This window comes from Petaurus breviceps, unplaced genomic scaffold (assembly GCF_028583685.1).
Source record: "Petaurus breviceps papuanus isolate PSGF00001 unplaced genomic scaffold, PetGlider_PUasm1.0 90977, whole genome shotgun sequence".
Lineage (NCBI taxonomy): Eukaryota > Metazoa > Chordata > Mammalia > Diprotodontia > Petauridae > Petaurus > Petaurus breviceps.
This window is the reverse complement of record NW_027187391.1, coordinates 18036494-18060000: the sequence shown is the minus strand read 5'-3', so window position 1 is coordinate 18060000 and position 23507 is coordinate 18036494. Positions and strand designations below refer to the sequence as shown.

Below are 23507 nucleotides of genomic sequence, written 5' to 3'. Positions count from 1 at the left end.
ATTTGTAAAAAAATGAGAATCTCAGCGAATGAATTCTTTGTTTTTTTCAATCAACAGAATTCAGTATAATTCAGAAATTTATCTCTCATCCATTTTTTTCTATTTTAACTCTTAGTATATCATGAGTTGTTTCTCTTTTTGCTACTTTTATTATAAACCTATGTATGATAAGTCAACTCTAGTATGGGTTAAGTAGTTTTGTAACCAGATTTTTTTAACAAAACCACTTAACATTAATTGTAAATGTGTGTGTGTGTGTATATATATATATATATATGTATATATATATATATATATACATATATATATATATATATGGGATGCTAGGATCTGGAAGGAACACCAGAGAATATATATATATATATGTATGTATGTATGTATGTATGTATGTATGTATATGTATATGTGTGTGTGTATTCACTAGAATGTAAGCTCCTGGAGGTCAAAGGATATTTTTACTTTTTATTTAAATTACCAAAACGTGGTACAATGTCTGTCGCATAGTAAGATTAATAAATGCTAATAAATAGAGGTATAGATATCTATCTTTACTAGTAGAGGTAGATATCTTGCATCCTAATGGATGTAATGGATAATATTGATGTAGAATACATATACATACCCACATATAAAATAAAGAGTTTGGATTAATAGCCTCTGATGTTCTATTTATAGAGATATCCATCTATCTATATATGAAAAGAAACATTTGTTAATTTCTATACCTATGTGTGTATGGATGTATACAGGGTGTCCTAAAACTCTTGATGCTGTTTTAAGCTTTAACAGTTTAAATAGTTTTAGTAGTTTAAAACTGCACTGACTTTTAGGATATGTTATGTCTAGATATTTCTAACTAGATGCCTTAATCATCATTATTGGCATCCCTTCATATGTATACGCACAAACTATTTAATTTTACATTTTCTATACTCTTTAGATTCACATATCTCTGATCAATGGAAGACCCAGTGCTGATGACCCTTCCCCAGAGCTTCTAGAATTCACCTCAGCCCGCTATATTCGCCTGAGATTTCAGAGGATCCGGACCCTGAATGCAGACTTAATGATGTTTGCCCACAAAGACCCCAGGGAAATCGACCCCATTGTTACAAGAAGAGTAAGTTATGGTACAAATGTCATCTGTTCCTTGCTTATCAGGTTGGGCATGATGAATGACTTTCCTTCCTTTCCTACCTCTTTCTTCTTTATACCTACCCTTTCACCAGATGCGCACAAAAAGCTGTTGTTGGATGTCAGGTAGCCAATGGAACACAATTCACTCCCTTCATGAGCTCTTTTATTTTTTTTCCCAAGAAATATAAGAGAGAGAAATTTTTAAATTAGCTTCTTAACTATTCTTGAAGCCCAAGAAGCCAACCAAAATGAATCCTTCCAGGGGTGAACATTTTTCAGGATTAGGAATCACATGAGCAGCAGGAGGTGGCTGTCAGTTGTTACTATGTTTCATCCCTCCTGCTCCCCCCCCCCCCCCCCCCGCATTGTTCACTGGTTCATTTAACCTTCCTTACACAATATCGACACAGCAGACATTTTATTACCAAAAAGCTCAATTGCAGTTTTCAAATGTGAACTTTCAGCTGAAAAGAAAAACACACAATGCACTATTGATCCCATCTGCACTGTAACAGAGTTACATGTATTTCAATGGGGAACAGGCTGCTAAATGTGATATATGGGAAGGACCCTAGGAATTATGGGTGGGAAACCAATGTTAAGGGAATTATTTTCTCCTTTAGGTTTATAGTAGGGAAAAATTCTGTATGATTCCTGGGACAAAAAGATAAACATGGAATAATGCAGCCAAGGTCAGACTAGGTCCACAGAAATGTCTGAACAAATTTAGAACTTATAAGACCAGAACGTAGAATGGTTAGTAGTCACCAGGACCCCATTTTTAACTGCCCTTATGTTTTCCCATGTTCTTTGCTCTTCTCTCATTGAATTGGATTGAATGGAATAAATGCTTTCCAAGCAAAGATCATAAGATTTAGAGTTGGGCAGGTTCTAAGAGACCATTTTGTTGAATCTCCTCATTTTAAGGACGTTTTCCTATTTTTGTCTTTATAGTGGCAGAGCCCAATATAGTGTTTTATATATAGTATGAACTTACTGCTGAATTGAATTTAATTAAATGGGTCAACTGAGGAATAGAGATTAAGTAGGTTGCCCACAGTCACAAAATTCCTGGCAAGAAAGCTTGAGCTCAAAGCTAAATCTATGTAAGTAACATAGCTTTCACTTTTCTAAATACTCTGAAATAAATGTGGTTTATGGTCTCCACAGATTATTGCACATATTTCCAACTTTTAGACTATTCCAGCTTGGAACCCCAACGGAATTCATATGATTTTTTTAGCATGGTGGTAAATTTGTTTTACAATATCCTTTCAAGTAGAAAGGAATCATTACTTCATGATGATACTATGGATTGTTTGTTTGAGAGAAATCTTTTCTCATTCAAATTTGGGGATTTTTTTTAAAAAAAGAAAACACCGAGGAATACTGGATAATATTAAAATAAAACTAAATATTTTCCGACAGTATATCTGTCAAGGAAAAAAAAATCAATGAAAATCAATTGTAGCTCTTCCTCCCTATCCTCAACAGAGCCATGCATATATCTTTTTTAGGACAGCATTGAAAACAGAAAAGAAAATACAAAAGCTTTAAAGTATCTTTTATTCAATGTCTCTTATGTTCCAGTTATATACATACATATATATACATATACACACGTGTGTATACATTCACACATGTATGTATGAGTATCTATTAATGTAAATGTCCAATAAAGGGGTACTGTATGTCAGTTCTCAGAGATACAGCGTTGTACAGAGATCTCCGCTTATGTAAAATTGGTTTGCCATATCATAAAGTCTATCATAAATACTGAGATATGACCTTTCCAAACTATATATAGTGTGCCCATGCCAACCTAGTTAATGCTGGAGCCTTGGCTGGTCACTGACTTTTATAGGCATGGAAACCTCCTGATATATCCCACTAGTCCAAGTTTTATGTATGTTCAGTGAAAAGAGTATTTTTGGAATTGTTTTGAAGAGTGAAGAGGACCATGGACATGTAGGCAATGATTCATTTCAATTGATTAAGTAGTTATTCCTTGTCTAGGATGTATGAGACAATCTACTTGGTTAAATGCATCTTTTACATGATTACATTTTTGATTGCCAAAAATTTTTTTCTTACTAATAAATTGGAATTCTGGAAGACTATAACTATTAGTATAGCCTGCAGTTAACTTCAGATAGGAGCATAATAACACTAACAATTAAAGATAAAAGAAAACAAGAAATCTTCCTTTTAATTTTTCCCTCTAACCTACTGAGAAATGAAATCTTGTTCACTGTCTATGCTCTTCAGAATGAAACTTAGCTTTATAACCAGTTTCCTTTCACTGTGGTTAGAGAAAGAGCTCATCATTGGTGGTAGCTTATTTGGTGGGTTCCCTTCAAATGGGAAACAGAAGGAAAAAGTCTGCTTTTGACTTAGACTTACTAAGGCCTAAGAGAGATTTTTAAAAAATATAAACAGAAAAAAAAATAATTTTTGTACATTGATATTAAAAAAATTAATAACTGAGGACTTTTTCAGTGGGGTAGGGAGTGAAAGGGAAAGGAAGTAGATTTTTTAATAGAGAGATAGGGGGCTACAGATGTGGAATGCGGCATGCATTTTCAGATGAGATCACCATATTATTAATTTTACTCAATTGTTTTACTTTCTTACAAGAGACCTCTCAGAAAGTGGAAGTGATCTGTAAATGCCTGTTATTTTAAAAGCAAAATATATCAATAACACTTTAAAAATTCAAAACTCATTTAAAAAATCAGATCACAATGAAATATAAATGAAGCAAACAAATATTTCAATTTAATAAATATTTATTAGGAATATTGTCTGCTAGGAAAATTGGCACTTGGTATACAAAGACTAAAATGGCAAAGTTTATTTCTTCAAAGAACTTACCTTTATTTTTTCAATTCCATAAAGACTTTATCAGCATGTACAGTTGCAAAGGCATCTTCACTATCTAGGACTAGCTTCTGAGTCCAAGGTATCACAGGTAGCAAGTAATCTGACTTGGCTAATTCAATGATGATGTCTCTCTACCCAGGTAAACTGTGATATGGAGCTGTGATCCACATTTTAAGAAGCACTGAAGGGGTTGGAAGTAGAAAAAGTTTAAGAAGCCCTGATCTAAATTACTTTTCTGATCAGTAAAATAGGGAGCTTACATTTAGACCATGGTCTTTAAATAATAACTAGTACCAATTGCATCTACTACCATGTGGATTCATTACTTTATAGTGTTCACTTTGGATGAAGTATATGTCATCTTTTTTTAGGCTGTATTACACATCAAAGAATCATTTTTTTTCCATCATAGATGCCTTCATCTGTCCTAGGGGGGAAAAAAACACCTACCTGTTTCTAATTCAGTGGAAGGAAAAAAGTAAAATTGTTGATGAAAAGTGTTTACTTTTGTTTCTTCTAGCTTGCAGTCCCTGGTAACTAGATTTCTTATTTTCCTTTGTGCAGTATTACTATTCAGTCAAGGATATTTCCGTTGGAGGAATGTGCATCTGCTATGGTCATGCCAGGGCTTGTCCACTTGATCCGTCAACAAATGTACGTATATTTATAGGACCATTTGGCAAAATGCAGTCCTGAAACTGTAAAATGTTGCATGAGAATGCTTTGCTGACAGCGTAGTCTGTGAATTGATGTCAGGTCCCCACTTAGATGGTGTAACTGAAAGCAGTGCCAGGGTGAAATAATGCTGGCAGTCAGAATGATGGACTTTGAAGTCTGCCACCACAGTATCAGCAAACAGATTATTTTTTTTCCCCAAAAGGCTTCAAACTAGTCCATTTGTTTTGAAAACTCTCTGGCTATGACAGCATGCTACATGATTTAACTTCAGAGAATGCCTCCCGTCAATCAGCCTGTCCACTTCTTTTACAATATTAATCAAGACTGTTCTTTAGCAAACAAATGGAAAAGTTGGTAACTTGATGGTTATCTAGTAGATAAATAACAGTCATGGGACGGGATGCTGAGGGTGCAGCATAGGGAGGAAGGTGAGATGATGAATAAGCAATGGAAGCTTCCTAGAGTCATGTTGGAACATATTGGTAAGTTGGGGTAGAGATTCCACTTGAATGTTTGCTTATACTCCAGAAAAGAAAGTGAATGTGATTTTCTTTTCCAATCATATGCCATTCTACAAATCACTCTGTTTTTAAGTATGAGAAATGACTACTGGCTAGAGATTACATGCATTGAATATTTTAATATCAGAAGAAGTAAAGATATGAAAAATTGCTGTGATAATGAATCTGTAACAAGGATAATGGACTTAGGGTTCTTTCTCTGGATCAAAATGCCACATCCTAATGAATGCCCAAATAGTCAACCACTTCCTGTAATGACATTCTATATACAGTGGTATTTCCTGCAAGACATTAGTATTCCCTATCAATTGTGCCAATGGCCAGTGAGGATTTCCCAAAATCCGGCTTTTGGGGTCTGAATGTGTCCATAGTTATCTGGAGATTCATTCTGAGATTAATATATAGAGTTTTGAGATCTCTCAGACAAATGGATAAATTTTTGAGGCCACTGAATTTTTCATTCACTCATGAAGTATATAAAAGGTTCGATTTAGAATGCCTTGGATTGCTATCCTTCCCCCCCCCCCTTTTATTACTAGAGCATAAGATGCTCTTAACAACTCAGAACAGACACATCCATCTATGAAGAGCTCCAAACTCTGTCTCCAGAGTGGGATAAGAGATTATTCAAATTAGGTGTAGGTTAGGCCAACACCTTGTTACCATTGCTTCCCAATGGTTTACCTTGTCAAATAATAAACAATATACCTCTTTTCCCCTTTCTTCTTGTTTAGAAATCTCGTTGTGAATGTGAGCATAATACCTGTGGTGATAGCTGTGATCAGTGCTGTCCAGGATTTCACCAAAAACCTTGGAAAGCAGGGACTTTTCTTACCAAGACTGAATGTGAAGGTATGTAACTATGCTTTTGTGGATTTTAGTCACCAGGACAAGAAGTTATGTTCCAGGAGATGAAAGATATATGTATTTCTTTCTTTTAGAAATATTCTATAAATGTTTGTAAAATTGAAAGAAGCCATGACATATACTTTGTCTTTTTCTATTTTGTAAGTTTTATCTAAAATAAAAAAAGCTGATTTCCTCTGCTTTATTACCCTGAAATCTTAATTATCCAATTCTTAGGGGTTCTTTCATTAAGGTGACGAATCTTATTTTTTGAAAGGTCATTATGGTGCTCAGTCTGTTCTCTGAAGCTAGTTTTTTTTTAATGGTACTGACTGCCTTCTACCATGACAAGTGCCAGATAATCACTCCTTCCCTTATGTTTAAGCAGAATTGGGTTAGATTGGCTCTCCTTATACCAGTTAGTGCTTCAGGGTCCCATAAAATCAAGTGTTTGGTAACTGGAAAATCATAAACTTGGAGTAGTTTGTTGCACAACCTGCTTTTCCACCAATTATTGAATGGTTAAGGGATATTATGATTATAGCTAATAGCTAACATTTCAATGGCACTTTCAGGTTAAAAAGTACTTTACATATATTACCTCATTTGATTCCCACAACAATTCTGGGGAAATATGCTTTCTTTACACTTTAGCAGCAAACTTGTAACAATTGATGTAAAAGAAGGGTTGTGAACTGACAAGGAGATGCCTGTGGTCCATTGCGCTACTTATACACAAATCTGAGGTAATATTTGAATGATTCTAAGAAATTAAAGTGTTGATAAGCAATACTGAAGATGATTTCATGGAGAACAAGAGAATTAGAATTTCACTGGTTCACTTCAAAGAATATTTTTTCAGCCCCATTCTGTGACCAAGCATTTATGAATTTCCTTCTCTGTGCCAAACACTGGAGATACTAATTTAAAAATGAGACAATCCCTGTCCTCAAGGAGCTTGCATTCTAATAATTTGGTAGAAAGGCAGACATATTACACAAGTCACAATTCAACATGAACTACTCTACCTTTATAACAAGAAAAAAAAATAACCCATCCCATCCCCACCCAATAAGATGGGCCAATAAAATGATGTTAGGAACTTTTTGAAGAAGGCAAGTTTCAAGGTTATTGCTGACATTAGTATCTATTCAGTCCCATATAACCTATATCTATGGCTAGATCATTTAAGTACATTACAATTGTGAATGTCCATGAGCGTGATTTTGAGCAATAAAGAAAAAAGCAGTTATATTTGGAATGCTGTATTTAAAGAGATAGTGAAATAAATAGGATTGCTTTAGAATTATTTCTGTTTTTAATCAAGATTAAATTTTAAGTTACAATGTTGGGGGGGTTCTGGAAAGTTTCTACAAATCTTAAAGGGGTTGTAAATTGATTTATTTTCTGGAGCTTCTGGGTAGTAAAAAAGAAACATTTTTAAGTGACTAAAACAATAGAAAAGATACGTGGTAGGCATAAAAGTTTGTGACTTGCACATGAGAAATCCTAAGAAAATTGTTATCAAAAACATTTATGACTAGAAAAATAGACAAGCCAGTCATGTAGCAGGAATGATGAATAACATATGTAGCATGAGTGCTTCAGAGGTACTTACAAAATGTTGAAAGAGTCATAGGAAGACCTTCAATATATTGGGCAGATCCTTTGGGGAGCATTTATGGAAAGACAAATATAAATTACAAAGAAGGAGAAGTGATGGGGTGATTGAAACCAGTGCTGTGATAGACATAGTGCACCTGTTGAAATGATGTCAATCCTTTCCCCTCCCACCATGTTAAGATGTTTTTGATAATAAAGTTTATCTTTTTTCTATATCAGTACCTAGCACACATATTTGTTAATTTGAATATGTATGTAGTTGTAAGATTTAGATAGCCTATCTGAATTCACAGCCTTCTATGTCATAATCACTTCTTCAAACAGTACATTGAGCACTATGGTGGAAGAGTGCAAATATTAGGGTACCATCAGAGGCACTGATATAAATTGAATACCATAGAACCCAGTAGTTCTGTGCCATTTCAGTGCTCTTTGTTGTCCTCCCTAAATCATATGTAAATGTTCTTGAGATGATTCAGTTTAAGTTCCCAAATTCTTTGCAGAGAGAACAAAATTGACACCATGTCTAATAATTTTTTAAAAAATTGATCAGCATTGGAATATCTCTTGAAGCATGATGTGTCCCTTACATGTGTTAAAATATAGTATTTTGACAGACAATACCATGGAGATGACTTTGTTCTCACACTCACTGAAGATGTTTTTCAGTGTCAAGGAATATATCTTAAACAGAATATAGCTTATGCAGAATGATAAAACTAGAATGATTCTCTATTAATGGTGTCATTCTGCAAATATTCCTGTTTCCATAAATATTGTATTAATTTTATTGAATGCTGTAGGACTTCCTAGCAATTCACAAAGAAATGTGAAATTGTCTTATAATTACAGAAAAAACAAAGTAGATTAAAATATACATATTGCACAGACTATATATGACATGGAGAAAAGTATGTGTGTATGTTATGTATAATATTGATCTGCAGTAAAGATAGGCTGGGACCAGAATTGAGCAAGAGGAAGAAATTGGACTGAATTATATTTGGGAAATTGGGTAGTGCTTTATACTGCAAAAGTCTCTTTTCTTTACTCTTGCTATTTCTGTAATGATGCTGTAGTACATTGTTGCTAATCATGGAACATCAGGATCTCTGAAGAATCAAAAAGATAATGAATCAAAAGGCAATAGAAAAAGACATATATGTGGTAGACTGAAATAGGTTGCAACTTGCTATCATTGATGAATACTTGTATTTGAGAAGATAGGTTGGTAAAAGTACTCGGAATTCAAGGCGACTAATATGTTCATTAATACCCCTACAAAATTAAAAGAACCAGGTGAAAGGCTCTGGTATTTTAAGTGACCCCTTGATAGATACAAACAAGAAATGTATAAGATGGAAAGTCATGAATATAATCATCAATGGGAGGTTCCATTCTGATAAAACAACTTATCAATTAAAATGTCAAAGTGAAATGAATATTAAAAAGACTGGAACCCCCAAATGTTCTTGAGACCAGCCTTTCTTTCTGTAGTAGCTAGGAGGCACAGTGGATAGTGCTAGACCTGGAGTCAGGAAGACTCATTTTCCTGAGTTCAGATGTGACCGCAGACCCTCATTAGCTGTGTGACCCTGGGCAAGGTACTTAACCCCATTTGCTTCTGTTTCCTTATCTGTAAAATGAATTGAAGAAGGCAATGATAAACCACTCCAGTATTTTTACCAGGAAAAATACAAATAGGGTCACAAATATTTGGACACAACTGAATGACAAAAACAAAGTATTTTTGTTCAGCTTGAATTCCATCACTTTCCTCATCTTCCCCCATTCTGTCATTCCTTCTGTTTTGTCTTTTCTTCCTTCATATTTTTCTTTTATTTCTAATTTTTTTTCCAAATCATGAAGTAAAGGACATCTTTCCAGGCTGCTAGCTTGTGTAGAAAATTTTAGTTTGACATCTCCCACTGGAAATCAGACCTTTCAGGAATATGAGGCCAAATTGGATTGGAAGGGAAGTTTGTCTTTGTTCCCAAACCCAGACATTCCTTACTGAATTTATCCTACTGTCAGTAATTCACTTGAGTACTCTGAATAGTTCTTTCTATCAAAACTCTTCTGAAATAAGGTTCCTATCAGTTATTTGTGCTTCAGAGCTTTAGTATAAATTTAAATCAGCGTGTTACCTGGAGTGATGGGAGTGAGAAGTAGGTAGATTTGAGGGTGGGGAAGGGGAGGGAATGGAATCCATGTTAAGGCTATCAGCTTGTTCTGGATGTTAAATGATGCAGTGAATAGAACTAGTTAGGGAGACTTGTTCAAATTCAGTCTCAGACACTTACAAGTTGTATGACCCTGAGCAAGTCCTTTAACAACCTCAGTTTCTTCATCTGTAAAATGTAGATAATAATTAAACCTATTTCCCAGGCTTGTTGTGAGGATAAAATGGAATGATATTTGTAAAGGACATTGTAAACCTTAAAACACTATATATAAATACTACTGTTATTATCTTTGATTTTTACAGAAAAGCTGTCACTGTTAAAAGTAATGGGGCTGGGATTGATACAGAAAGTTGACAGACAAGGGGGAGAGAAGGGAAGAGAGAAAGAGATATTAAATACTTTACTATGATATGTAAACTGGACTCTGCTAAGCACTGGGGATAAAAATTAAGCCATTATGGCAGTCCCCTTATGCTGAAGAAACTTACAATATAATAGAAGACAGCACATAAAATGGAGCTGGGTGGCAGGCATGGAGGAATGGGAAGCATATCTGTGCAAGGTAGCTGATGTAGAGATGGATGAAGTCCAGCAAAAGAGTGGAGCTGGAACTGTTGTGTATGTGGCTGGGCCAATCAGGAGAGCAGGCTCCAGGACAGATGATTTTTTTCAGGGTAATAAGGTTGGGGGAAGAGAGAGAGACAGAGACAGAAGACAGAGAGAGACACAGAGTGAGAGAGAGATAAGACAGAGACACAGAGACAGAGACACAGAGAGAGATGAGACAGAGACAGAAAGAGACAGCATATTTAGAGCCTCCCAAATGAGGAACCAAGGAGTGGGAGAGGAAGGGAGTGGAGAATACCTGAATGCTTTTTCTCAATGTCTAAAAATCACCAGTTGGTTATATTTCACACCTATGCATGATTGACCTGCTAGAAGAACTTCTTCATCAGCATCCCCCATTTAGCAACAGGCCTCTTTTGCCCTCTTCCCACATCAGGAATAGAGCTTATGTAAGAATTTTCTGGTCCTGAACCCAGGGAATTAAGGCTTTGTTTTTTGCTTCAAATTTTGTTACAGCTGTGTAGCTTATGAACCAGAAAACAGGTGTGCTAAGCAGCAGTGATTATACTTAGCATTTATGGAAGAAGAAGAAAAAAAAGACTGAAGAATGACATTTTTTCAGGCCTGTGTTATCTAGGGAATTTTTGGCAAAAGCATATATAGCAGAAAGGAAATGTTCTGTTCTACTGCCTTTCTCTTTTTAGCTATTACAATAGTGTGTTAATGTAGAGAAAGGTTTTATGGAGTTTATTTTCTATTTTGTTATAAACGATATTCACAGAGGCAGAAGATCTGGGTTCCCAGATTCTACTGCTTTATAGCTGAGTGGCTTAGACAAGTCGTTTAACTTCTCTGTTTCATCATCTGTAAAACTGATATATTTTCACTATCTCATAGGCAGTAAGAAAAACTGCTTTGTACTTATAACTGTAATACCTAACAACAGTGCCTGGGAAATAGTGGGCATTAACTCTTTATTAAGTGATGTATAAATATATTAGTTCAGAAAAATGGAAGAAATGTCTATCTGAATTAATGAAAAACCTTACAGATTTTTTCTTGAAGAAAAGTAAATTTATTACTTTTACATACATATGGTCATTCAACTATGGAAGCAGAAATAGTACCATTCATATAGGATATACTATAAGATCAGGCTCATCTTTAAATAACTTAGGATTCAAATAGAGCTATGATCTCATTTATTGAGAGGAGGTCCCTCAGATGATGCAAAGTGTGATCCATCCATCCTGGCCATCCCATGGCATTCTTATCAATGACTTCACTTACAGTAGGCTTAGCAATTCTGGAGTCAAGGGGCAGTGGGCAGAGCCCAAAGAATGCCTTGGCCTGGGAGTCACATGGCTACAAGTTCCAGCTCTCCCCTCAGTGTCTGACACTCTGTGAGCTTGACTATTGCTATGGAGAGTGAAAACTAAGTTTAAATTCTTTAGATGAGGGATTTCAGAAGAAACTAGTAGGCAGTGCCAGCTACATAAGCCAGGCATAAAAATATAAATATGTCCAGAGATGAGACAGAATGTAGGGAATTATTTTAACTCTGTCTAGCTAGACAGTTACTGGCACCATACTAAATCCATAATGAAAAGAACACTAGATTTATTGTCAGAGGACCTAGGTTCTCATTCTGGCTCTACTACGCTGACCTGTTTCCTTATATTTTGTGTTTGATGAGTTTTGGATCACTTCTAGTCTAAATATATAAAGAGTCCTAATATCTTTGCATCTTTAATCTGAAACAGAACCTCATTAACCTTCCTTTGGATGTCATTTCTAGTTTTGACTCTGATTCTGCTTCAGATCCCTTCTAGCCTTTTGATCCCCAAGACTGGTCTTCCAGTGTTTCTGATCTGAGAAAATCTTCTTAACTTCCCCCTCCTCTATTTCTCCCAGTCTGGGTTCTCTCAAGTATCATGGATCTGGGTGTTGTTGTTATGGTTTGTCCTTTGTTCTCAAAGAAGACCATGACATCAGGGAGGCAATACCATGACATACAAGTGAACTGAATTTAAGTGAGGAAGAACTGTGCAAAGTCACCAGCCACACTCACTCGTCCAGAGCCATCCGGATTTAGTTGCCAGAGGAGTATAAGGTTGTTGAACCCCAGCCGGGAGTAACAAAATGCTATCTAGCTATGACCTTAGACAAGTCTCATTCTCCTAGAGCTACATTCCCTCTTCTTTGGCAGGAGGAGATGGGATCTCTGAGGTCTCTTCCAATTCTATGATTTTATGGTTCTACCTTATTTTGTGATTTATGCCCCATTAACTCTATTGTGATTTATAACAGCCAGACTTAAAGTTGGCCTCTAAGCTCAATCTTGAATATAACAGGTAGTGAAAGAGGAGTGAGTGACTGATGCCCGACATGTGTAGGGAACCTTCACATGTTGCTAGAGTCCTACTCTTCTGTGTGGCTCAAAGGGAGGCAGAATAGATATCTATGTCCTCTTCTCCAAGGGAGGTTTTCATTTATGCCAGGAGAGGAAGCAGGAAGTTTAAACTGAAGGAAGTAAGGGGTTAGATGCATGTCTAACTGCTCCCTTAAATAGTGTTCATCTAGGAGATGTGTTCAGGTTCCATCTAATTTTTTATCTCTTTGTCATCTCTAGGGGAAAGAGAACCCCCAAGCTCTATATCCAAGGCTTGACCCCTTCCCCACCTAATATCACTTCCACATAGCAAAGAAGCCCATTTATCCAAATCATAGCAAAACAGAAACCATAGAATGTAAAAATAAAAGAATATATGCCAGATAATACAGAATGAAGGAGCTCTTTCAGCTAGAGCAGGACAACTCAGCTCAACCAAGAGAAAGTATCCTGGATCTCGTTCAAGGGAAACTCCTCAAAGTCTCTAGTGAACAGGGGTTGGGAACATGATAGATTGCAGAGACTGCCTCCTCTTTTCATGCCTTCCCAGGGTCTTTTCCTTCATCAATTTAAAGTGGGATTAGCTTTTTCCATCTTTTGTCTTGAAGCTGGAATTCAGGAACAACTGAATGATGAGTCTTCAAAGGGAGATGGCTGAGAAATGAAACTCTTGCATTTTACCTACCCCTCATGCAGGGCATAGCTTGTCTTCACCAGAACAGAGAGAGTCCCATACCAATGGACTTTGGGAGAGATGTTACAGTCATGTTCTTTTTTAAAAGTCTAAAATTTCTCTCTTAATATACATCAATTCTTTTTCTTGAACATTAGTAGAAACAAGTAGGATCCAAAATGAATATTTATTTCTTAAGATTAACATATACATAGCAAATCCACTATTTTTAAATCTTAAAAATTTGAGACAAATGCTTCTTAAATATAAACATTTAATATTTTTAAGACATCTGTTTCTTGAATTTGAATTTATATTCAGAACCCCAGAGAAGAAGCAGTATTTGAGGTAGTGAGCTTTAGGAAAACATATAATTATTGTTTATTGAAGTTATTTTTTGTTTTCTCAGCCTTCATGTTAACCAACTGAGGATTTTTGCCTCCTGGGGAGACAGGTTTAAAATCAACTATCTTGTTAATGCTAGTGAACAAATGAACGTTGAACTCAAGACCAAGCCTAACGGAATAGAACATAGTGACTGGGTAGTTTTATGTGTATTGAAACCTGCTAACCCATATTTTCCCCAATAAAGAATAGGTTTCAGGTAGCCAGGTGGCACAGTGAGTAAAGTGCCGGCCCCGGAGTCAGGAGGACCTGAGTTTGGTTCCGGCCTAGACACTTAACACCCACACAAAAAAAACTAGCCATGTAACCTTGGGCAAGTTACTTAACTCCAATTGCCCTCCAAAAGGCAAAAAAAAAAAAAAAAAGATTATGTTTAGACTGTGGTCTGTCTTCAAATTGTCAGTATGAGGTTATCATTATTTTAGGAAACACCAAGTAAAGGAACTAAAATTGTGTGTGTGTGTGCGTGTATGCATGCATAGACACTTCCTTGATTAATAATAAAAATCAAGTGATATGAACAGAGAATGTGAAAATCAATCAGTCATCAAGTATTTTTAAGCTCCTCCTAAGTTCCAAGTATTGTGCTAAGCAATGGGGATACAATGAAAGATAAAAACCAGCCTCTTCCCTCCCTCAAGGAGCTTACCATCCAATGGGAGAGAGAGCATACAAATATCTACACACAGGGGACATACATACATATATATGTATGTGTATATGTATATGTATCTACATGTATATGTGTATCCATATGCATATGATAAATTATGCATAATTTCAGAGAGATTACCTTTCTCTTCTCCCTTTTTCTTCTTCTTTCTTCCCCCTCCTCTCACTTTTTACCCTAAATGATACCCCTCCCAGTCCCCACGGCAGATGATTTCATCTCCCTGTCTCTGAGACAGTTTAAGTCACTGGATATGTCTGTCTTCAGCTCTCTTCCTTCATTCCTCAAATCTTCTTAAAGCTTCTGTTTATGTAGAAGTATCCCTGCTCTTCTAGTTTCTCTCCATTTGACTAAAAATATTCAGATCTTCTCAATTCTAAAATAAACAGACAAACAAAACCCACTTTCCTAGACTCTTTTATCCTACCCAGCTATCATCCTTTCTCTAGCTCTAGAACTGACTCCTGTTTGAACTCAAAATCTCTGATAATTGTACCTCTGCTTTGATGTCCCACTGACACCTCAAATTCAACATGCATGTAACTAAGCATTTTATCTTTCCCTATTAACCGTGGTTCTTTTCTCTATTTCTGACTGTGGTACCACCATTCGTTCCCTCGATTTTCTAACTTAAGGATTATCTTTGACTATCCCCTTCCCCTCACCTCTCTTGTCCATTCAGTTCCCTTGTCCTATTGATTTTACCTGTATGACTTCTAGCCACTCATTGACCTTCCTCACTGTTTGTTCTCCTCCTCTCCTCTGCCCCTGCCCTAAGAGTATAAGCTCTTTTGCTTATGTACCTGGACTCTTATAATATCCTCCGAACAGGGCTTCCTACCTCTATTCTCTTTCCCTTCCTATTTAGGGAGCATAGTGGATAGAATGCTGGAGTTTAAGTTAGGAAGAACCAAATTTTATTAGTACACTTAGATATTGATCCTATGTGATCCTTAGTGAATCAGTTAAACTTTCACAGCCTTAGTTTTTCTACCTTTAAATGGGTCTAATATAAGCACCAATCTAACCTACGTTGCACAGTTTTATGAATATCAAAATGATACCATATGTAAAGTGCTCTGCAAACTGAAAGCACTCAATAAATATTAGCAATTTATCACCACTTTTATTTATCTGTCCTTCAGAAAACTGCAAAAAATGTTTTTTTTTAATATATATGGACTTGACCATGCCATTCTTCTACTCAAAAGTCTTCAGTTCCCTGTAGCTTCATAAATGAAGCCCAACTCTTTCTGCCTGTTATTTGAAGCTCTCCACATTTTGCATTCCCTTTTCTTTCTATGTGACTTCCCTCCAAACACTATGCTACAGTTAAACTAGATTATGGCCTGGTACTTCAATGCACCTTCCAGTGTCAGGCCTTTGTATCTTTGAAAGGGGTTATCCCATTTCCTTCTATTTGCCTCCGTCTTTTAGAGCCCAACACAAATGTTATTTCCTCCCTGATACTTTACCTGACCCTGCTGGCTGATAATTACTTTTCCCAAAGTTTCTTTTTATGTTACTCTCTAATTCACTTTCCATTGTGTATTATCCCTTTTCTAATGCTAAGCAACATGAGATATGTGATTCTGTTCTATGTAAACACTGTATATATTATTTACTATTTTATTTTTCCCCGAATGTATATTCATATTCAACTTTTTAGGGGCACAACTATTGCAGAAAGAGGGACAGGGGTCTGGTTTGTGAATACACAGACATTATTAAAATGTACTCTTGAGTTTTCTTTAACAGTGGTAATGAGCCACCCAGGGCTATTGATCGATCGATTGATTAAGTAGTCCTGTACAGTCCATTACCACACGAAGGAAATCTCAAGAGTATCAATTTATAATGGTGAGTCCTATGTTAAGCACAGTTGGGCCTCATTTTCTACAATAGCTATGTTTCTCAAAAGTGGATTGTAATTTTTTTTCTTTGAAGAAAAAATGAAATCATTTAAAATGCATTTGGGGTGGTAAATAAAATCATTTTTAAAATTCAGTAGGAGAACCTACTATTTAAAGATATTTTTTTTGTAAAATAAAAAGTCCCTTTCTAAAATGAATGATTGATGACATTTATATGACGTTTGTGACCTTGATCTAGTAATTTATCCTCCCTGGTCCTTGATTTTCCCCATATGTAAAATGAGGAGATTGCTCTAGTTGCCCTCTGGGGTCTCTTCTAGTTATAAATCTGTGATCTCAATTTTTTTCAGTGTGCATTTGGATTTTCATTAATCTTATTTTTTTGAGTCAAAGTACTTTTTTTTATAATATTATTGACTTGGTAGTAATATTCTTTAGCCACTGTATAAAATTTCAAGTAACTGTAGTGGATCCCATCTAAGCTCTGAAGGCCCTTATCCTAACTCCCAACCCCAATCAGTTGGGTCCCCCAGTGCAAGGCTACACTGATCCTCATTGTTCTAGGAATAAACCTACTGAGTTATTAGCTTTTCTCAGATTCTATAGACTGAAGCCCAATTCTACTGAGTTCTCACAGGACCATCCATCAGTAATTGGTACTTAAGCATAATTTATTAACAGTTAGTTTTACAAAGGGATATTTATTGAGTAATCTTTATAAGAACAAAAGTACAAAACGCAGGAGCACATTCTCTTCCGTTAACACCCATGTCCCTGAGGAGAGTGAGCTCAAACTTAACACAGTTACTATAAAGTGTCTTCTCCAATAGGTTCCCTTCCTGACACTGATGAACACATTTACTTTCTTATAGGACCCAGTATCTTGACTGTAGGTACAATCCCCTGCTTGTCTGAGTCCCTGTTGCTCCTCTAACATGTTTTGGCAAACAGGTTTGCCTGCCCACAAACTGGCACAGACTCTAGCTCCCAGGGTTCTGGTGGCTCTCCCAACATTTTGAAGCTAACAAGGGTCATAACCTAAACCAATCCATCTCCAATATCCCTTAATCCAAAGCATTTAAGAATAGACACAATAGGGTCAAAAAACAACAGGACCATATGCTTTTGATTTCATTTCAGTCCAGATGGAGAGATTAGGTTGCCAATACTACCTCTGTTCTCTGACCCAGAGTCTTTTTCTCTTCGTTTGAATGGAACAAAACAAGAAAGAGAAGTGAGTTGATCCTATGGGAGTCTTTTGTATACATACCTAGTTCTGTCTTAGCAACTAATCAAAAAGACAGGAAATCAGCCTAGAAATAGAATACTTTTATATGCTCTGAAGTCTGGAAGTAGGGCCTTTCCATTAACGCTTGCCTGAACCCAAGCTTACCCAGCCTCTATGTGTATAAATGAACTTTGAGAATGGCAGGCAGAACACTGAGAATGCTTGCAGAATGAGTTTCTCATTGGTCATTCCCATATTCCAATTACAATAGGATAGATCTTACTCTTCCTCTGAGTGTCAGTTTCCTCCCTGAGAAAATAAAGGACTTGGACTAGGTGACCTCTAATGTCACTTCCAGCTCTTTTTTTTTTATTATTATTTTATGAGGTATAGAAAATGACATGGAGATTCCAAACCAACTTCCCATGTAGCCATGGGCTTCTTTTTAGCTAATTCATTAGATACAGCCACTATCCATTAGAAAAAATAGCCAGTTTTCCCACAATTGAACTGTGAAAAAGGACTGCTTGTTCACATATCAGCTTTTTCAACCATATCCACTCACAGGGATAAGCAACACCATTAGCTACACGAACTTTCACAATAGAGGACAAGAATATAGATGTTTTATTTTTCCATTATACTAGGGATGGGATGATTGCATATTTCTCATAACACATTTTGACAGCGGTGCATTTTTTTAATGCCAATATTTACGCTCTTTAGTAAAAGCTGAAACTTAAAGTGGTTTCTGAATTGAGAGCCAGATTTTTATGTTGCCAGTGCCCATTATGGTTTAGGATTGTCTAAACATACCAAAAAGATGTTTGTGTGACTTTGTGTTTGTTTGTATGACTCTGTATTGTATTCTTCATACAATGACTGTTTTAGTATGGAGTTCAAAAGCAGCATGATAAAACTTGTCTGTTTTTCAAGGGTTTAATTTCTCAACCATGTTTGAAGTATTATTTCATCAACATCTACAAATATACAGTAAATCTTTCCATTGGCTTCTAAACAGCCACAGAAAACATGATGATGACAGACTTTGAACATCTGGCTTCCCAATCACCTTCCTACATTGTGTCCTGTTATTGTTATGTTATTGTTGTGTCTGACTCTTTGTGACTCCATCTGGAGTTTTCTTAGCAAAGATACTGGAACAGTTTACAATCTATTTTTCCAGCTCATTTTACAGATGAGGAAACTGAGGCAAACCGGGTGAAGTGACTTGCTGAGTTTACCATACATAGGTAGTGTCTTAGGCCAGATTTAAACTCATGAGGATGACTCTTCCTGATTCCAAGTTCAGTGCTCTATCCACTTTGCTACTTAGCTGTGTATTGTTATATATGTGTAATTAAAACTTCATCACAATCAGTAACTGACCATAATTCCATGTTTACATAGTGTTTTAAAGTGTGCATGGTGCTTTCTATACCAGCAACTCTGAGCCCAGGTACTACGGATGATAGTCTCTGCATTTAAAAATGAGGAAACTAAGGCTCAGAAAGATTGTATCTGATTACCCAACTAGTAAGTATCAGAGGTGAATTTTGAACCTGTGTCACAGAATTATACCTTTTAGAGCTAGAATGGTGAAATGAAATTTTCTAGTCTAACCCTTTCATTTTTTACAGATGAAGAAACTGAGCTTGATAGAACTTAAAGTGACCAGCCCAAGGTCACATAGATAGTAAGTGACAGGATTTGAACTCAGGTTTTAAGACTCTAAATCTACTATGCTAGCCTCCTACATCATCTTAATTTCTTGCCCAGCACTTTATCCACAATAACACACTGCCTCTCATTTACATAGATTTAAAAATCCATGTCTTTTATTACCAGTGAGTATATAGGTTCATAGTAGTTTCCTATCTGTAACAATGATGCAATAGTCACAACACCCATGGTTGGTTATAAATATGCTGGTATAGTTGTAAATCACAAAATGTAGCAGACTCTCCACATGGAGGACAGAACCAAAGCCTTTATTCAAATACCAGAAAACTGAATCCCAGAATCAGAAAGGTGAGTCCCAGAACCAGAAAGCCAAAGTCATTACAATAACCATGAAGTTGGTACACATGCTTAATGAGTTGAACACCCACATTCTAAGCCTTCACAATAGGATTGCCTCAAGCGGGATCCTCTCTCACTCACGGTAGCTCCTCACCCTAAGTCTTGGAAGTTCTCAGCAGAAATTCCTAAAGGAAAGGTCTCAGCATAAGAAAGGTCTCAGCAGAAGCTCCAGCCTCCAGATGCTTACCCCAGGAAAATTCTGCCATTCCCAGCTGGGGCTTTTCCTTATATATGCGTTAGCTCCTCCCTGTTCTGCCCCTTCCTGTTACATCAGCAACTTCCTCCCAAGGTGCTAACTACTTCTGTGTTAATTAAATATCTTAAATAAGGTGTTAACTTGAAACAAGGTGCTAAGTACCTGCTTACTTTGCAATACATGCAAAGATCTTCAGATTCCATTAACATTACACTATCAGAGCATTGAATGTTAAAAATACTTTTTTTTCACTTCTAAAAATTTCTTCATTTAAATGAACACAAATGTCTTCTTCCTTAGTATTCTATGTTTTTTGGTACCTAAGACACTGAGCTAGGTCTTGATTAGTGTGACTAATAGATCCAGTGGATGTAGTCACAAGCATTTAAATGTGTACCATTTGAAGTTATAATTCTATTAAATATGATCAATTACAATATTTGAATACTTTTAAATATAAAATTTAAAAATAAATATTTTAATATAAAATAAAATTTTACCATAACATCAACATATAAAATATAGTTTAAAAAATTCCAGGACATTTCAGCCTAATGGAAATATGCAGTGGAAATTCAAATAATGTGACTAAATATTTTAACAAAGTGTCATTCCATTTCTTTGAAATGAAATGATCAGATCTCATCTTCAAATAAATCTTTTTTAATAACTCATTTAGTTCATTACTTTGAGGATCTGTGATTTTGTCAGGGTGGATATCCTCTTCATTGAAGCAGAATGCAAACCTTCTGTTGATGTAGTAGACGGTCAGTCACTGAGTTCTCATGGCTGAGAATATTCATCACCTTGTGGCTAGCCTTCTGGTGATGAGCTACCTCAAACTTAGATAGGCAAATCCTTTTTTGGCTGACAGATATTCAGTCCATCATCTGGTCTGTCCTCGAAGCCTTTCCAGCTTGGCAGGACCTGACAGAATTTGTACTATGCTGGCATAGCATTTGAGAATCCCTGCCATAATGAGACAGATTTAAGTAGGACTTTTATTGAAACCAGTATCATAGTAAAAATTATACCTACATACATGGTGGAAAATTCCCATAGCAGTGATAGCCTCATATTATTTTTGGTATGGTCTAGTGGAGTGGAAATTCCTCTAACCATTGGAAGTCCTGGGAATAATTCTGTCGTATTGATACGTTCCATGATCTTGAGACTTACATGTTTTGCTTCCGTCTCCTCTATAAGATAATTCTGCCTCTGCTACCCCATTTCACATTGGTCTCATATAAGAAAAAATGGCATCAAAATATTCCAAAGGACCAGAGGCAGCATGTTTCAGTAGATAGAGGTCTTGCCTAGGCTCAGGTCCTGAATCAGACATAATGACTAAATGACTTCGGGTAAGTCACCTGACCTTTCAATGCCTGAGTCAACTCTAAAATTATAAATTGGAGAACAGTTACCCTCTTCATTGACAAAAGGAGTCCATCACTAGAAGATCCATTTACAGATGAAATCATAGGTCTGGTTAAAAAAAAGGCAAACCTTAGAGAAACAGTTGTAGGTAGGGTTCATTGCTTCTTTAGAGAAAATAAAGGGAATAGATCCAAAAACCCTCCTGTGACCTCAGCATTTTCTAATGAATACAGTGACAGTATGGGCAAAACAGAATTTGGAATTCCAACTTATTTCATGTCTGTGTGTGTATTTAATATATATTTGCATGCATGTTTCTATCTGTATATATGTACCTGTATACATATATCTCTCAAACATTTTACATATACAATGAAACAATGTCAGAACACCCTGCTTAAATATAGTAATGAAAGAAAAAAGTATCATGTTTAAAAGAAGGATGAGCGAGTAATCCCGATTTTTAATAAAAAAATTCATATACTCACATGGAAATCCATGAACCTGAGTGGAAGCATGGAAAAGAAGTTTTGAGGAAGGCTCAATGGAGAGAAAAATAAAAAATGACACTGCCTCAATCAAGTGAAATTGGTTTAGACTTGGCTCCTAGGAGTGGGGCACTTAGCCAGCAAATGATGATCATTGTGATTCAGAAATTTTACTGATGCGTGAGAGGCTGGGTTTCAGGTATAGTGGTATATAGCAATTGGAAGCATAGCTAGGTGCTTAGTCAGGTCCAAGCTGGAGGGCTCTGTACTAGAAACAGGAGGCAGGTCAAGGTCTGGAACACTAATAGCCTTTTAATTTGTCCCTCTGCCTCCAGATTCTCCCCTCTTCAAGCCATCCCATTCATCTCTTCCAAAATTATGCATGGGCAGGTCTGAGAATATCTTTCCACTTCTCCAAAAAATTCTCAGATTTCATCTTTCTATAGGATAAAATAAAACCTCCTTAGACTGTCACTGAATGACTGGCTTGAAGACCTAGATTGACTGCATTTTAGACAAATTTAGTAGCTATCACTCAGTAACATCCTATTCTCCCTATCCTTTATGCATTCACACAGATAACCTTTGTGACTGGAAAAGATTCCCACCACATCTCTATCCATTTACATTCTTTTCTAGGAGACTCAGGTACCCTTTCCTCTGTGATACTTTTCCTAATCTTACCAAAAGAAAGTGATTGCTGCCTTCCCAAATTTTTTAAAGCACTTTTCCTGGGCTTTTCCTTTGTATTTATTGTGGTAGGGTTTTGTTGTTGTTGATGATGATGATTATTTTGGTGTGCTTTGTTTTGTTTTGTTTTTGCTAACTTATGTTGTGCTGATGAGAAAAATGGCAGAGGAGCCCAAATAAGGTTGAAATAAATTTGGGCTGTAATAGAGAAGTCTTCGTGGTGGATATGGGACTTCAACAGAGCTTTGAAGGCAGAGGCTGCATAGGCAGAAGGAAGAAAGGACATTTCAAGTAGGAAGAACAACATGAACAAAGGCATAGTGGCAGGATTAAACTGTGTGTGTGTGTGTGTGTGTGACTGACTAAAATTGCAGCTTTAGTGATTTAGACTAGGTACAAAGAATTGTTCTTACATTTATATGTCAAGCATTGAAATACAAGACCAATGCTATTCGGTTTCTTTCTCTGTGACTCTCTAAAAAACAACAAACAGAAATTTTAAAAATATTGAAAATCTTTCTGTGTTTAACTGTTTGAGAGCAGAGTGATAGAAGTATGAAAAACACTTAAACCCATTCAGATAGCTTCCACTTAGAACAATTAATATCTCTAGCTTTTATTATAACTATCATTCTAAATGTGTCATATTTATCAAAAATTTATTAACAATGGGGGGGTTGATAAATTGGAATTCTGTTTAAATATATGAACTGTTGCTACCAAGTAGCATCTTTTTTAAGCAAAATGAGTTTAAAGGGATTTTCTTGCCTTAATAAATAAAAATTTTCATATTATAAAACACTGTTATTAATGTTATTTGAGTTGTGTTTTTTTTCAGTTAGTAGAGTTGAATTGGATAGATCAAATTTTATACCCTCTCAGCTAGCCTTTTTAAGGCCAGCATTATATTTACCACCTTCCCTCTTAGAATTGAATCTTGAAGGCTTCCTTCAAGATTCAAGCTTAAGCATCACTTTATATAGGAGGCCCT

The 23507-nt window shown here is 36.1% G+C and overlaps 1 protein-coding gene across 1 annotated transcript in view; it reads left to right on the top strand.

The window, feature by feature from the left end:
* LAMA2 (laminin subunit alpha 2) overlaps positions 1–23507 on the top strand; it is an 831335-nt gene that overhangs the window by 309680 nt on the left and 498148 nt on the right. The window contains exons 5-7 of the mRNA XM_069077437.1: positions 941–1120; positions 4585–4674; positions 5954–6071. Coding sequence (XP_068933538.1) covers positions 941–1120; positions 4585–4674; positions 5954–6071 — 388 coding nt within the window. The remainder of the gene's footprint in view (positions 1–940; positions 1121–4584; positions 4675–5953; positions 6072–23507) is intronic.